Genomic DNA, 13,578 nt, shown 5'->3' with positions numbered 1-13,578 from the left:
TAGTGATACAATTCCTATTTAATCACAGCTATGGACAAGGACAATTATGAATAAATAAACACTTGAAAGGACCTGCTCGTCTTGTCAGCATTGTTGTCATCTCCCATGAAGCCTAAACAAATATGTCTCCCAGGTGTCTTACCTTGCAGAAAGTAGTCACAAAATGGACGTTGGAGGTAATTATAGAGCTGGAGATATGGAAGTGTGTGTGTGTATGGGTGTGTGTGTCTTTATACGCGTCATATCCCGTGTGGAAAGAGATAGATGGGGACTATGGAGTTGCAGTTGCTTTTTGGTTGTTTGATTGCTCCACTGCCCCCTCTTAATGATAAAACACATTTTTGTCATTTTGATTTGTTTACTGTTTCTGAGGCCTTTTGTTGCAGGCTCTGTCTTATATATGCCAGATTATGCCTTACTCTAAGCCACTAGGACAACGGGAAAGGCTACTGGGAAAGCCCAACAATGATGGTGTCTGTTTGCATGTGTGTGTGTGTGTGTGTGTGTGTGTGTGTGTGTGTGTGTGTGTGTGTGTGTGTTTGTCTCCCACACAGCCCCGCTGCTGCCACTCACTGTAAACTAGTCTGCAGCTCGCCACAGACAGACGTTGACACACTCCCAGTCTAATGTGCTCATTAGGGACTGCACAGCACACACATAATTGATAGCCATGACACACACGATGCACACACACATTATTGCAAAAAACTGTTTCCATTTTTTAATGCTGCAGTAGAAAACAAGGTTATATGAAGTCATATAATGGGGGTTCATTGTCAAGAACAACAACAACAGAAAACGAAAGAACGAAATGGAAAAAGACTAACGGCACAGAATGCATTACAGTATCTGTGCTGTTTACATGCCGATATTTTACACATAAGGATTTTTTTTTTATTATTTCTCTACTCTGGCAGCTGTCAGTTACTTCAGCAAATTAACTGCCAAAAATGTAGCAGAACTTGTCACTCAAGAGGTTAGTGTAACCATGGTTACCTTTCATATCTCAAAAAGATAAAGCTGCAGTGTGGAATCATGGCAGAGCAATTAGACAGAACAAAATAATAGGACCAATCGAAAAGGCATTCAACGATATGAAACAACCAAGAGTGCTTATAAATAACAGTTTACATGTGAAATATCTTTATAAAGTAACATCTTTTTTGTACAACCTTTAATATCTATTTAGTGTTCATACAGCGGCACATGTAGAGTAGTGTCTGGTAAAAAGAGCCTTTAACCCTTTGAGCACGAGTTGGGAATAAAAAGATTCACCTGTTGTCATCCTTTTGCTACCTATCTTTTTCGTATCCTTTGATTAAATAACACATTTATAAAACTATTGTGCAAAACAATTGTATTCATGTCTTCATATACTGTGCACCAGCAGATAGTCATAATCCTTTTAAATTAAAAAATATAGAAAGTATGCATAATTTAGACAGGAATTAGTTAATGTTTTGTATATACATATTTTACACAGACCTGAATTAATATAGGTCCTTCTTCGACCAAAGTAAAATACTTCAGATTTCTTCTTTTTTTTTTTTTTTACCACATAGTAAAATGCTCGTGTTAAGTTCTGTGAACATATCTCAAACAAATATTAAGCCCGAGATGAAAACCTTGCAGTGAATAGAGAATCTCCTTTTGAAAAAATGCTTTCATGTCTGGGATTAGACTCAACATACTGTATGTCTGACACAATGCACACTTTGTCCTTTCAATTCTCACAATAGATAATTCACAATCTTAAATCGTGAGTCAATAGTGTTGGGATCTTAGGTGTAGAAGTGCTTTGACGTACTCAGAGGGTTAAATTTGAAATGCTGACTCCAGCACAAAAAACCCAAAAGAAAATAAAGAGAGCGAGCGGGAGAGTGAAAAACAAACAAACAAAAATAAATCATGGAAAGTGCACCAGATTTAGTTATAAAATGTTTAACTAAACTGTTTCATTTATGCATGCAGCTTATCACATCCCAGTGATGTCAAAATATAAAGGAACTTAATTCCATTTACACAAGTTTCAAAATACACACCACTTCATTTTAGAATCTCTTTTTTTAAACCTTCATATACTGTACTTCTCAATGACAACAGCCCCGATCTGCGCATTTTGAAAAAAAGTCACTCTATTCCTGTCAAAGGAAATCACTAAAATAGTGTCTTGGGTCAGAGTGAGTCTACCTCACACAGCGACAAAAGGAAGAAAAAAACAACTGCTACAACACAAAATTGAAAACCATGTGCCAAAACTTAAAACAGTAGTTGTATGGCATCTTTGTGCAGTTCCATCACGTTAATAATCCTTTCTTTTCTTTGAAAGAAATGTCTGTGAAAGGCTTAAGAGAGACAGAGCAAGAAAGAGTGAGCCATTACAAAAGAACGCAGCATTGTCTTCCAGTAGCCAGTGCTACTGTTTCTCCAGCTCACACACGTACATGAGATGGTCCTCAGGGGACTTCCCATGAGTCTTGCTCAGGTGAAGCTTGACCGCATGCTTGCTCGCAAAAGTCCGGTTGCAGAGCTTGCACTGGTACACAGCCCCGCCATCGTCGTCATCGGGGGAGGGTGACGGGGATTCAATTGAGGGCAGAGAGGTGGTTAAGGACGAGGCCAGGGAGATGGGTAAGGAAGAGGGAATGGATGTGGGTAAGGAGGAGGGTAAAGGGTGGCTGGATGGATGAAGATTAGAGAGCAGTTTTTCAGATAGTCCTTTGGTGTGGCGTTGATGACGTTGCTGCGAAATCTGGCTGAGCAGCTGCTCCCCAGAAAGCTTGGACAGGTCTCGCAGACGGAAGCCCAAGTGAGATTCCAAGTGGCTGACGTAGGTGGATGGTGAGCGGATTTGAGAGGCGCAGTCGCTGCAGAAGAACACGGGGTGACCTGAATCCAAGTTCTTTAAGAACTTGGTGCCACCGGTTCTCCTCAACTGGTACTTGACATTAGCCAGCCAGTGGGATATTGTAGTCATTGAAAGGCCAGTGAAACGGGAGATGTGCATTCTCTCCTGTGGGCTCAGGTCCGACATGATGTACTTGCCATCATTTGTTTGTCTCAGACTGGAGGCAAACTGGGCTTGTAGGATGAGAAGGTGTTGAGGGTTCCAGTTGGACTGCCGGCCTTTACGTTTCTGGGCTGGTGAAATATCTTCTGTCTCCTCTTGTGTGACACCTTCAATGTCGGAGCGCTCAGACAGGCTGGTAGGCGTGGAGGACTTGGAGACAGCCTGACTTTCTGTCAGGTTCCTCAACATGTCCGAGATGTCTGACAGTGCGTTTTCTCTCAAAGGGGAGGTGGACATAAAGGAAGCTACTGCAGCTGAAGCTTTGGTCATAGTGACAGTGGAGGAGGGAGAAATCGAGGATGGGGTGGTTGTGGTGGAAGAGAGAGCCGTTGAACCCAAAGAACCACTATTGCTGTTTTTGTCAGCATGTTTGCCTTTGGTGAGATCTATGGGTTGGTCGTTGTTTAGATGTTGCTGGTAGAAGTAGCGGTCTAAGCGGTCATTACTGGGCTTTTTGGTCTGTGCTGGTGGGGTGGACGCAGCCACCGCTGCTTTCTCTGCCAGGCTATTGCTCATCTTGAACAGCATGCTCATGGGGTCAAGAGAGGGCAAGGCAGGCTTAGCGGCCTTCCCCAGGTGGACGTTCATTACTGACTGCAGGGCACTCAGAGGGTTGACAAATGGCTGTTCAGGAGGTGGATGGTCTGTGATGATAGCTGTACTGCCACACAGGGAGGTAGGAAGGGGGGATGTCACCGCAGTTGACTCCACTCCGTTCTCCACAGACTCCTTTATGGAAATATCTCCATTGGAATCTCTGTGATTGGCTCCGGTTCCATCACCTACTGCTTTTTCCGCTCCACTTGTATTCTCTGGAGTTTTACAGCCTCCTGCTCTATTCTCTTTGGGTGACTCTCCTCGGACTGAGTCCCCTGCCTCGCTGTTGCAGGGTGAGGGCGTGGTACATCTCAGAGGAGATCCCCTCACAACACCACTGGGCTCTCTCATTTTCTCCTCTACCTTGGCCACTTTCTCTGTCACTTTCTTGACCAGTTCCTCCATAGCATGGAAGTTGTTTTTGGGTAGGGGGGAGTTCTGGCGGCTGGGAGGGGAGATGAAAGGCTGGATCTTACCAGTTGGAGAGAGAATCTCCCCTCCAGGGAACATGTATTTAAGGGGAGAGCTCTTCCCGGAGTTGCCTAGTGAGAGCTTCATTATGTTTGGGAGCTGGTAGGCAGCATGGATACTTGGATATCCACCCCAGCTTGGAGCTCCATTCTGGGCTTTGTTAATGGCTGAGGTTACTGTGTTCTCCAAGGACTTAAGGATGTCAAGACCCCCTTTTGGACTGTCATCCAGATCCTCCTCAGTCAGATAAGAGTATTTTGAAGAAATATCAAACTTCTCCTCAGCCTCTTCCTCACCTCCTGCCTTCTTCTCCTTGTTGAGATTGTTACCATTGTTGATGATGGACTCTTTAGTGCATTCCTCCTCCTTCTCCTCCTTTTTTATCTCCACAACCATGGCAGTGGGGGAGATGCTGGTTGGAGGAGGCACCGGGGCAGGTGGAGGGGAGAAGGTTGTGGCAGCCAAGGGAACGGACTGGACCTTTTCTTCAGCGGTTAAATTGGGTGTGGGGGTTGGGGAGGACAACTCTAAAATGGGTTTGCCTTTCTTAATAGCAGAGTTGGTGACTTTAATAAAGTGTCCGGTCACCATCATGTGAGCAGTTAGCTCTTGCAGTGTGTCATGAGAGCTGCCACACTCCATGCATTTGAGGATCTGTGACTTCCTGGATTCAAACTGCCAAGCATAGCTGGCACCGTTCTGGTGTCCATAGCGGTTGTTAGGTGTTATGTAAGGGTTGGTGACCTTCTGGAGTATGTCATTAGAGTCATTGAGGGAGGTGGGCTTAGGTGTGGTGCCTCCATTAGAGTCTGGGGAGCTAGGGATATCTAGGTCCATAGGGATTCTCTTTCGAGCCGAGGAGATAATCTTAGCTGCCACTGGCGTAACAGGCTCTTTCAGAGGCACTTTCTGGTAGTGTTTTGTCTTGATCATGTGGACACTTAGGTCCTGAAGGGATTCAAAGGAGTGCCCGCAGTACATGCACTTCAGAACTTTCTGTGCATCCTCCTTTCCCTCCATCTCTAGCAAGGAACGCTTTCTGGGTTTTGACCACCGTTTAGCACCCTCACCGTCTGTCTCGTGGTTATCATCACGGTAGTGGCCTGTCTCATTCATGTGCACCGTAAGCCCTACTAGTGTGTCGTATGCCGCACTGCAGTCCTTACAGCGGAACTTGCTGGCACCAGTGAATATAGAGCCATACAGCTTGGAGCTCTGCCGGTACAGCTGGACGGTACTAAAGAGGTTGGGTTCTGTAGACGCTGTGGATACAGCCACTGTGGGTTGCTGAACCATGCCCAGTCTGCTGTGGTGGTTCTGTGAGGCCTGCTGTAGGGTTTTAGCCATAGCTGTCTGGTGCCAGTCATAGCCTCCACTTCCACAGCTACTGCTACTGCTGCTACTACTGCTGCTGCTGTGACTGCGAGGGGGTTTTTCTGCAGGGGGCTGGCTCATGTTCAGATTCAGTGTGGACCAATAGGAGTTGGTCAGGAAGGAGGTGTAAATGGCCTTCATCTTCTCCAGGCTGTCAGCCACTGACCCCGTTGTGGTTAATATGGCCTCATCTCCACTTACTGGGGCAGCAGCATTGGCAGCAGCCATCATGACAGAGGAGGACGATAGGGAAATGGCATTGGAGGGGTCTTTAGAGAGGAGGACATCATCCTCAGTTTTAAGTGAGGAGATCTCAAAATCAGACATTCTGTCACTGGATTCACTCAGGTGAGACTCACTGTCCAGCTCTTGTCCAGAAAAGTCAGCTGCATTGGGGGAGTCATGAAAGCCAGTGGATCCTGGCCTGTCCTTAAGAAGGAAGTCCTTGTCCTGACATAAGAACTTGGCAACAGGCTCCTCCCCTTCCTGAGCTGAGTCATCTCCATCCAGGTCCTCATCCAGCAGGGCTGCTTCCTTCTCATCTTCAGGGACGTATGCTGAAAAAAAGACAAAACAAAGAGAGAGAGAGAGAGAGAGAGAGAGGAGCTGTTAGAACCACACTGACAGCATACCTAATGATGAAGATTCTCAACTCTTCTTCACCAAGCAGGAAACTGATAGAAACACAAGCTACTGACATTCACACTTTCTCTAGAGGATACTAGAGCAATCATTCAATGGCATTCACAGACAAAGTATTCCCTATCATAAACTGTTGCAGTAATTATGTTCTAACTTCCCACTTTTACATTGACATTGTTTTCAAATTGGAATCAAGTTGCCACCCCCTCCCATTCTTTCCCCACCCCCAGGTCTTTGTTCTGTACTGCAGAAAATCAGAGACAGCCAGAGAGAGAGAGAGAGATGGAGGATGGAAAGAGAAAGATGGAGGGAGGGAGAGGGGAAAAATGTCTCTTCAAACAGAACTTGCCACCTTATTCTTCTCAAGGGGCAACAGCTTGAAATTAAAACTAAATTTGAAATTAATGAAGCACATTCTGGCGGTGGCATTCGTTTCTGAAGTAATAAATTACTTGTATCAACCTCGGAGACAGCGGTTCCTGTCTGTCAATTAATATGTCTTACGCTTCTTCTGCAGACTCTAATGCATTGCCTAACAGACACACTCGCCATTTAAATTAACCATGCATTTTCACTCATTACACTGCTCAGCCCTCGCCTCCTCGTAAATAAAAATGAATGTATGTACGTTTGCCTGCAACAAATCTCTCCCCGCAAAACCCATTTGCTTCAATTACCAAAGATTAGAAAAAAAGTTTTGAGTTATTATTTACAGTTTAGCTTCAGGGAGTGGGCTTGAGGCTTTCAATTTATATTCAAATCCCTCTAGTTTAAGAAAAGTACAATGGAAATCATAAAGAGGAAATACGTATCAAGACAAATCACAGTCTCGCCTCTTTGTACATCTATGAATGTTTGCTTTGGTTAATAAGTCTATCAAAAGGATAAAAAATCAGATGAGAAATGCTGCATGCTCACAACTTGTGATTAAGGCAGGTTTTCTGAATAACAATTGAAGCGCACACAGGCACATGCATACACAAACCTCTTGTTTTAGCAACTACACTGGCAATGAGGATGAGCATGTGTGTGAACGTCAGTGGCCTTGCGCCTAGCATTCCTTTCTGCAACAGGCCATCACTCATCTAAGCTGCTATGTAAACACAGAGCGAGCCGGTCAGTGGGACGGGTGTGGCACGGAAGCAAAAATTCAATCACAACCTACCACTTTCAAAGACGCGCAAAGGTTAAATAAATATATGAAAATAGATATTGCATTATATCTATGATGAGAATGCAGAATTAAAGTCCTCATTAACCGAAATATATATATATATATATATATATATATATATATATATATATATATATATATATATATATATATCATGTTATAGGTTGAAAACAAAACTCTGAATTATGCCTACAGTTTTGTGAAAATATTGGTCGGAAAACATGGGAAAATACAGGCTTCCACAAGTAATCTCTACACAACCTGCCAGCCGTATCATGCAACACACTTCAGCTGTTGCCGACTTCCATCTCTAACTGAGCACAGCAAGTTGTTTGTGTGTGTGTGTGTGTGTGTGTGTGTGTGTGTGTGTGTATTTCTGTATGTGATAGTACTGCATCAGCAGCAACACAGAGAGGAGTCTCTGTCATTGTCAGGCTACTGGTTGCCATCGGCGATGATACGACATCACCGTGGGACAAACAGATGCACTGAGACACAGATATCCCAGAGCCCATCACACATCACACACACTCAAACACACACACACACACACACACACACACACACACACACACACACACACACACACACACAAACACACACACACACACACACACACACACACACACACACACCATTTGTACTGTAACTGCTGTAGTCTAGCAACTCTTTGCCTTCAGGCAATCTCAGGAACTTCTGTGTTGAACATGCAGTCTGCTCCAGCGTTCAGTCTAACAAAAAGGATCCATTTGAAACACTTCAAACACGTTATCTTATATTAGATGCTGTTATGTGCGATTTAAAAAAAAAAAACTGCAGGGTGTGACTTTTATTTTATTGGAGTACATCTATCTTAAAACCTTGATGCAGTTCAGCTGCATGTTTTAACATTTAATGGATTTAAAACATGCGCGCACACACACACACACCCTAACCCTCTCCCCCGTCTCTCTGTCTCTCTCGCTCCCCCACTCTGTCTCGGAGACACATCCATCCGCCCGCACATACGTGCAGCCGAGCAGACCCACATGTACATGCCATCTGTTCTGAATCAGCCAAAACGACAGCTGTTTAAGAGAACAATGCTCTGGCTGAGGAAACAGCCGAACACAGCAGCCCGGCGCTCTCATCAAGGCCAAACATCAATGTGAAATGTCCTTTAAAACACAACGTACGCACTGCGCTTCAAATTAGCTGCCTTTGTGTGATAAGAACACAGTGTGCACTTCTGTGTGTGTGTGTGTGTGTGCCCATCTGTGTACCTGCAAATGTGTGATACGTATAGAGACACATGCAGAGGATCAGAAAGAAAATTGTGTTTGGCAACAACACCAGTATGTGCGCATTGAAACTTCGGTGTGTAGGCTACATCCACCTACATGGAGCATAAAGCGCACAACTGATTTTCTGGACTTGCCTGCGGCAGAGGATGTTGAAATATGGAAACATTTTGACATGTAATCGGGTAGCGTTACAATAAATTGATACAACGGCTTGCATTGGATAGGCTCAACTACAGCTGCCTGCATTATTTTGTGCCATCATAAAATAAATAACCCGTTGTAGTGGTTCCTAAAAAAAATTCTAACAACCGTGTAGGATGAGTTTAAGTACCCCAATGTCCTCACCACCTTACTATGTTCTAAATGTGTGCCAAATGAATTGGTTTTAATGAACTATTTATTATATGAAATGGATATTTTTCGATACCAGACACAGTGATACTGGAATTGTTGATGCTTAGGCTCCGTGCTGCCGCTACAAACTGACGTTTAAATCAAGTATCCGTTGCTTCTAGCTATTTATTTGACCTCTCTGCTAGTTTGCCGTCACACCACACGATGAGCCTAAAGCACATCCTGAGTAGTCAGCCCAGCTGGTAGTTTATTGGTTATTGTGATAATAATTGTTGATAATAGTTTGTTTTTCTCCTAAACACAAATTTTTAAAATTTTTATTTTGTAAGATAACTGAATTTCTATTTTTGCTCCAATCAGCTGAGCTACCCTGATCTTTCCCAATAGTCCCTGATAGCTGCCATTAATTGGGAATCACCGATGTACACTTTATTTACTAGCAGACGTATACGCTTTTCCCTAATAGAAAGTCATTGTAATATTCCTATAGGGGTTTAAAGAGAGTCGCTGTTCATTGCCACACTCTTTCTTTCTCCCTTCTTTAGCCAGAACTTGGCACAGCATCGTTTCACTTTGCTTTGCAAGACGAGGAAAGGGTCACTCTATACCTTATCCATTGTTGTATTTATTGTTATAGCTAATGCAGTCAAATAAAGCGGCAACATAATTGATAGTGCAAACCAAAGAGCAGAAGGAGAAAGGAGACGTGAATAAATGTGGTAGAAGGAGAAGTGACTGAGGGGAGAAGAGGAGGAGGGAGGCACACAGGGCTTGGAAGGAAGTCAAGACTGGGGCCACACACACACACACACACACGCACACAATCGTGAACATGCAGAGATGATCCCCAAGGCTACTGGCTTAGGTCCAGGCTCCAAGGTTCACAACACTATGACCCAGGATACTGAGATAAATATGGAGAAACACAGCCGCGCACACACACATGCACGCAAAACCGCTGGAGTAGAAGAAGCCTGGGCCAAAAAACACCAGGTATGCAGGTGCTCTTTTAATTAGTAGAGAGAGAGAGACAGAGAGGGTTCCAGATGAATTGTCAGCAGGGTGGAGGAGCTGGTTTGATCTCATTTTCAGGACAACGGGGCCGGGAGAGATTGCTGAAACCGAGGCAAGCAAGCAAGCAAACGCCACGGTACTTTCTGCAAGGGTTCTGCACTCAATCAAATTAGTCTCGTAATTTTGATTTTGGCTTATGAGAAATAAAGATTATTTTGCAGGTTACATTTTGCAAGTGAACTCTTATTTTGTCTCGTGTTCTGAAGGGGAATTCAGAAAGTTCAACAGGAAAAGTATTTCGGTACATTTCACAGTTCAAGGTGTTTTCAATGTTGATTTGTTTCACTGTTTTTTAGGATCAATAATGCAACATATTTCCAAAGGTCAATGAGTAATCATGGCATATAACTGTAATTTCAATACTGACCAAAAAAATTGTGATTAGGATTATTTCCAATAATTATGCAGCCCTAGTTTCTGAGATAGCTAGAAAGGCTCGGAAATTATTCTCGACATTTAAACAAAATTATAAATCCCTGCTATAATAGTAAGCAGTTCTAATAAAAACAGTCAAGTGAACGTGCATGGAAATTTTGGATATACAGCGAGAAATACTTACGAAGCTGTGATTCTGAACTATGTCTCTGTATTCCTGTATGTGTGTGTGAAGTGAGGAAATGCTTATGCACTCTGCAGATGTTATGATGTTAGGAAACAGTTTATCACGCTTATATAACCACTTCACAGCCCTATCAGACACACAGGCACGTCAGCGCTGCCTGTTTACACTTCTGCTTAGACCGTGCAGTTTCTGTGTGTGTGTGTGTGTGTGTGTGTGTGTGTGTGTGTGTGTGTGTGTGTGTGTGTGTGTGTGTGTGTGTGTGTGTGTGTGTGTGAGAGAGAGAGACACAGACTGTCCTCATCAGTCTCATGTAGGGAAACATTTTTGTTGAGACAAAGCTCAAGACAGGTCTGCAGGCCGGAGATGAAAGCAACCCCCCATCTGAACTTTTTCACATGTACCTGATGCGTGAGCGTATTTAGACAAGTATGTGTATGTAGAAATGCAAAGATTCATCGATTAATTGTCAAGTATTTAATCGCCGGCTATTTTGATTAATTGATAATCGGTTTCAGTTATTTATTTTTTCTCGAAAAGAATTAAAAAAAAAACTCTGATTCCAGCTTCCTAAATGTGAATATGTTCTAGTTTTTTTCACTCTTCTGTGACAGTAAACTGAATATCTTTGAGTTTTGGAAAAAACGAGACATTTGAGGACGCCATCTTGGGCTTTGGGAAACGCCGATCGACATTTTTCACCGTTTTCTGACATTTTATAGACCAAACGACTAAGCGATTAATCGACAAAATAATCAACTGATTAATCGACAGTGAAAATAATCGTTAGTTCCACATACGTTTCCATTTCCCACTTGATGAGATCCTATAATCTTCATCTTCGACCTCCCTCCCTCCCTCCCCTCTCCCGTCCCCCACATCACCAATGCAACCCACATTAATGAAGTTAATTGAATCTACGATCGATAATACTTAATTACTGTGATTTGACATGCACAGACAAATTGGTGGGATGGCTTCTGTGTGTGTGTGTGTGTGTGTGTGTGTGTGTGTGTGTGTGTGTGTGTGTGTGTGTGTGTGTGTGCATTGAGGGTGGCTAAAGGGGCATGGCCGTCTGCAGCGAGCGCCTTGGGATTGGCGTGCCATCGATCTCAAGAGGTGTTGGATCGACTCGAACGCCTGACGAATGGAGCTGTTACTTCAACCGGCTACATGACTTACCATGCTTGCAACGTATTTACGGTATAATCTGAATATGAAGCACTAATTTCTTCCCGACTTGCACGCCGTGTTGCCAGAAACATGGCCGCACGGCCGACCGTATGAGTCCTACACAAATCACCTTGATAGTCCTTCATATTTAGTATTTCAATACTCTTGTAACATTGCTTAAGGCCATTTAAATGTCGGTTACAGTGTTCTTAGAATCATGTGCATGCATTGCAGAATAACAAGCCAAAATCTGGCCTTAATGTAACACCACTAACTGTGCTGTTACTATGACAAAGAATAAGAATGAAGTAAAAACATGAACTATAAATAAAAATTTCGTCAATTTGAAATCAAACCACTATGTTGTAAAGAATTGTATTTTTTTTTTCCAGTTTAAAATGTCACCACGCCGTTGTTGTTCACGTACAAAGCATTTCATTTAAAGTTACATAGTAAAACAATTAAAATATGTTTACTAAAATCATGAAGGTTAATATATAATGCTTTCACTGATGTTTCATGTGGCTGTGTACTGTAGGCTACTACATGTATAACCCTCTAAAATGTACTTTCAGGCCTGTATCTGAATGTACTGTATATAAATTATTTCTATGTAGAACTAGCTCCACGCTGATAAGCGGTAATGAATAGTCCAAAATATGCTAAATGCCTTTCAAAAAAAAGCTGAGATAATATTAGCATATACAGCACATAGTGGCAGAGGTGTTAGCGAGAGGGAGGGAGGGAGAGAGAGGAAGGATGAGAGAGATAGAGAGAGAGAGAGAGAATGAAAGAGAGAGCGGGGAGATTAGATGTGGAGTGGCAACAGTTAGTGTGTTTGTCTCTGACTGCAGCAGCGTCGCAACACACTGAAATACTGCGATTATTCTGAAACACAGGTGCTGCTGTAGCACGCTCGTGTTTGGCCGTAAACGTTTGTGTGCGTCTCTGTGTGTGTTTGCGTGTGTGTGTGAACAGTGTTAGCCTGGCTAATCATCTCCCCATGCCACTCAGCTGGGGAGCTGCTGACACTGTATTTACATGCTGCTGTTACAGTGCCAATACAAGACAAACTCACTGAGAGAGTGTGTGTGTGTGTGTGTGTGTGTGTGTGTGTGTGTGTGTGTGTGTGTGTGTGTGCGTGCGCGTGTGTGTGCTGTATTCATACACATGCTGTATTTATTTAGCTAAACAGATACATTTATTTTTAAGATTAAATGCAGCACTATTTCAAATGAGTTTGTCTGCTCGATACCTAACACCTAAACACTGAGTTTTAACTGTGTGTGTGTGTGTGTGTGTGTGTGTGTGTGTGTGTGTGTGTGTGTGTGTGTGTGTTTGTATGTGTTTGTATGTGTGTGTGTATGTGTGGTGGGGGTGTATTCTAAAAGCATCTATATTCAGTTATTTATTTTAAGAAAAACTGACTCTTGGCATCCTAATCACTCATGAGAGAGGTGAATATTTTACACACACACACACACACACACACACACACACACACACACACACACACACAACGTCAGTAGCACTGAGCCTCTACGTGACCTCTCTCTGACTAGTTAATTATGGAGGAGCTGTAAAGGAATATATGAGGTGGTATAGAAAACAAAGATTTATGAGAAAGATAGGTGACAAACCAATGAAAGGTGGGTAGAAAACTCAAGATTACGTAACAAATCACAAAAAAGAAAGAAGAAGAGATGCGTGCTGTACACTTAGATCCCAGTGGTGCCTTTCAGGATGTGACTGGATCATGACAATGTTGGTCAAATTAAGATGATGCTCCTCTGCTACATTACCAATA

The 13,578-nt window shown here is 43.1% G+C and overlaps 1 protein-coding gene across 6 annotated transcripts in view; it reads right to left on the bottom strand.

Annotated features, from left to right (window-relative positions):
• Positions 1–698: 698 nt before the first annotated feature.
• tshz3b (teashirt zinc finger homeobox 3b) overlaps positions 699–13,578 on the bottom strand; it is a 43,471-nt gene continuing 30,591 nt past the window's right edge. For all 6 annotated transcript variants that reach the window (XM_039795582.1, XM_039795585.1, XM_039795583.1 and 3 more), the window contains one exon: positions 699–6,069. In XM_039795582.1, the coding sequence (XP_039651516.1) occupies positions 2,417–6,069 (3,653 nt within the window). In that variant the 3' untranslated portion in view covers positions 699–2,416. The remainder of the gene's footprint in view (positions 6,070–13,578) is intronic.

Source organism: Perca fluviatilis, chromosome 3 (genome assembly GCF_010015445.1).
Source record: "Perca fluviatilis chromosome 3, GENO_Pfluv_1.0, whole genome shotgun sequence".
Lineage (NCBI taxonomy): Eukaryota > Metazoa > Chordata > Actinopteri > Perciformes > Percidae > Perca > Perca fluviatilis.
Note: the sequence above shows the minus strand (reverse complement) of the source record. Positions and strands in the feature narration are given on the sequence as shown.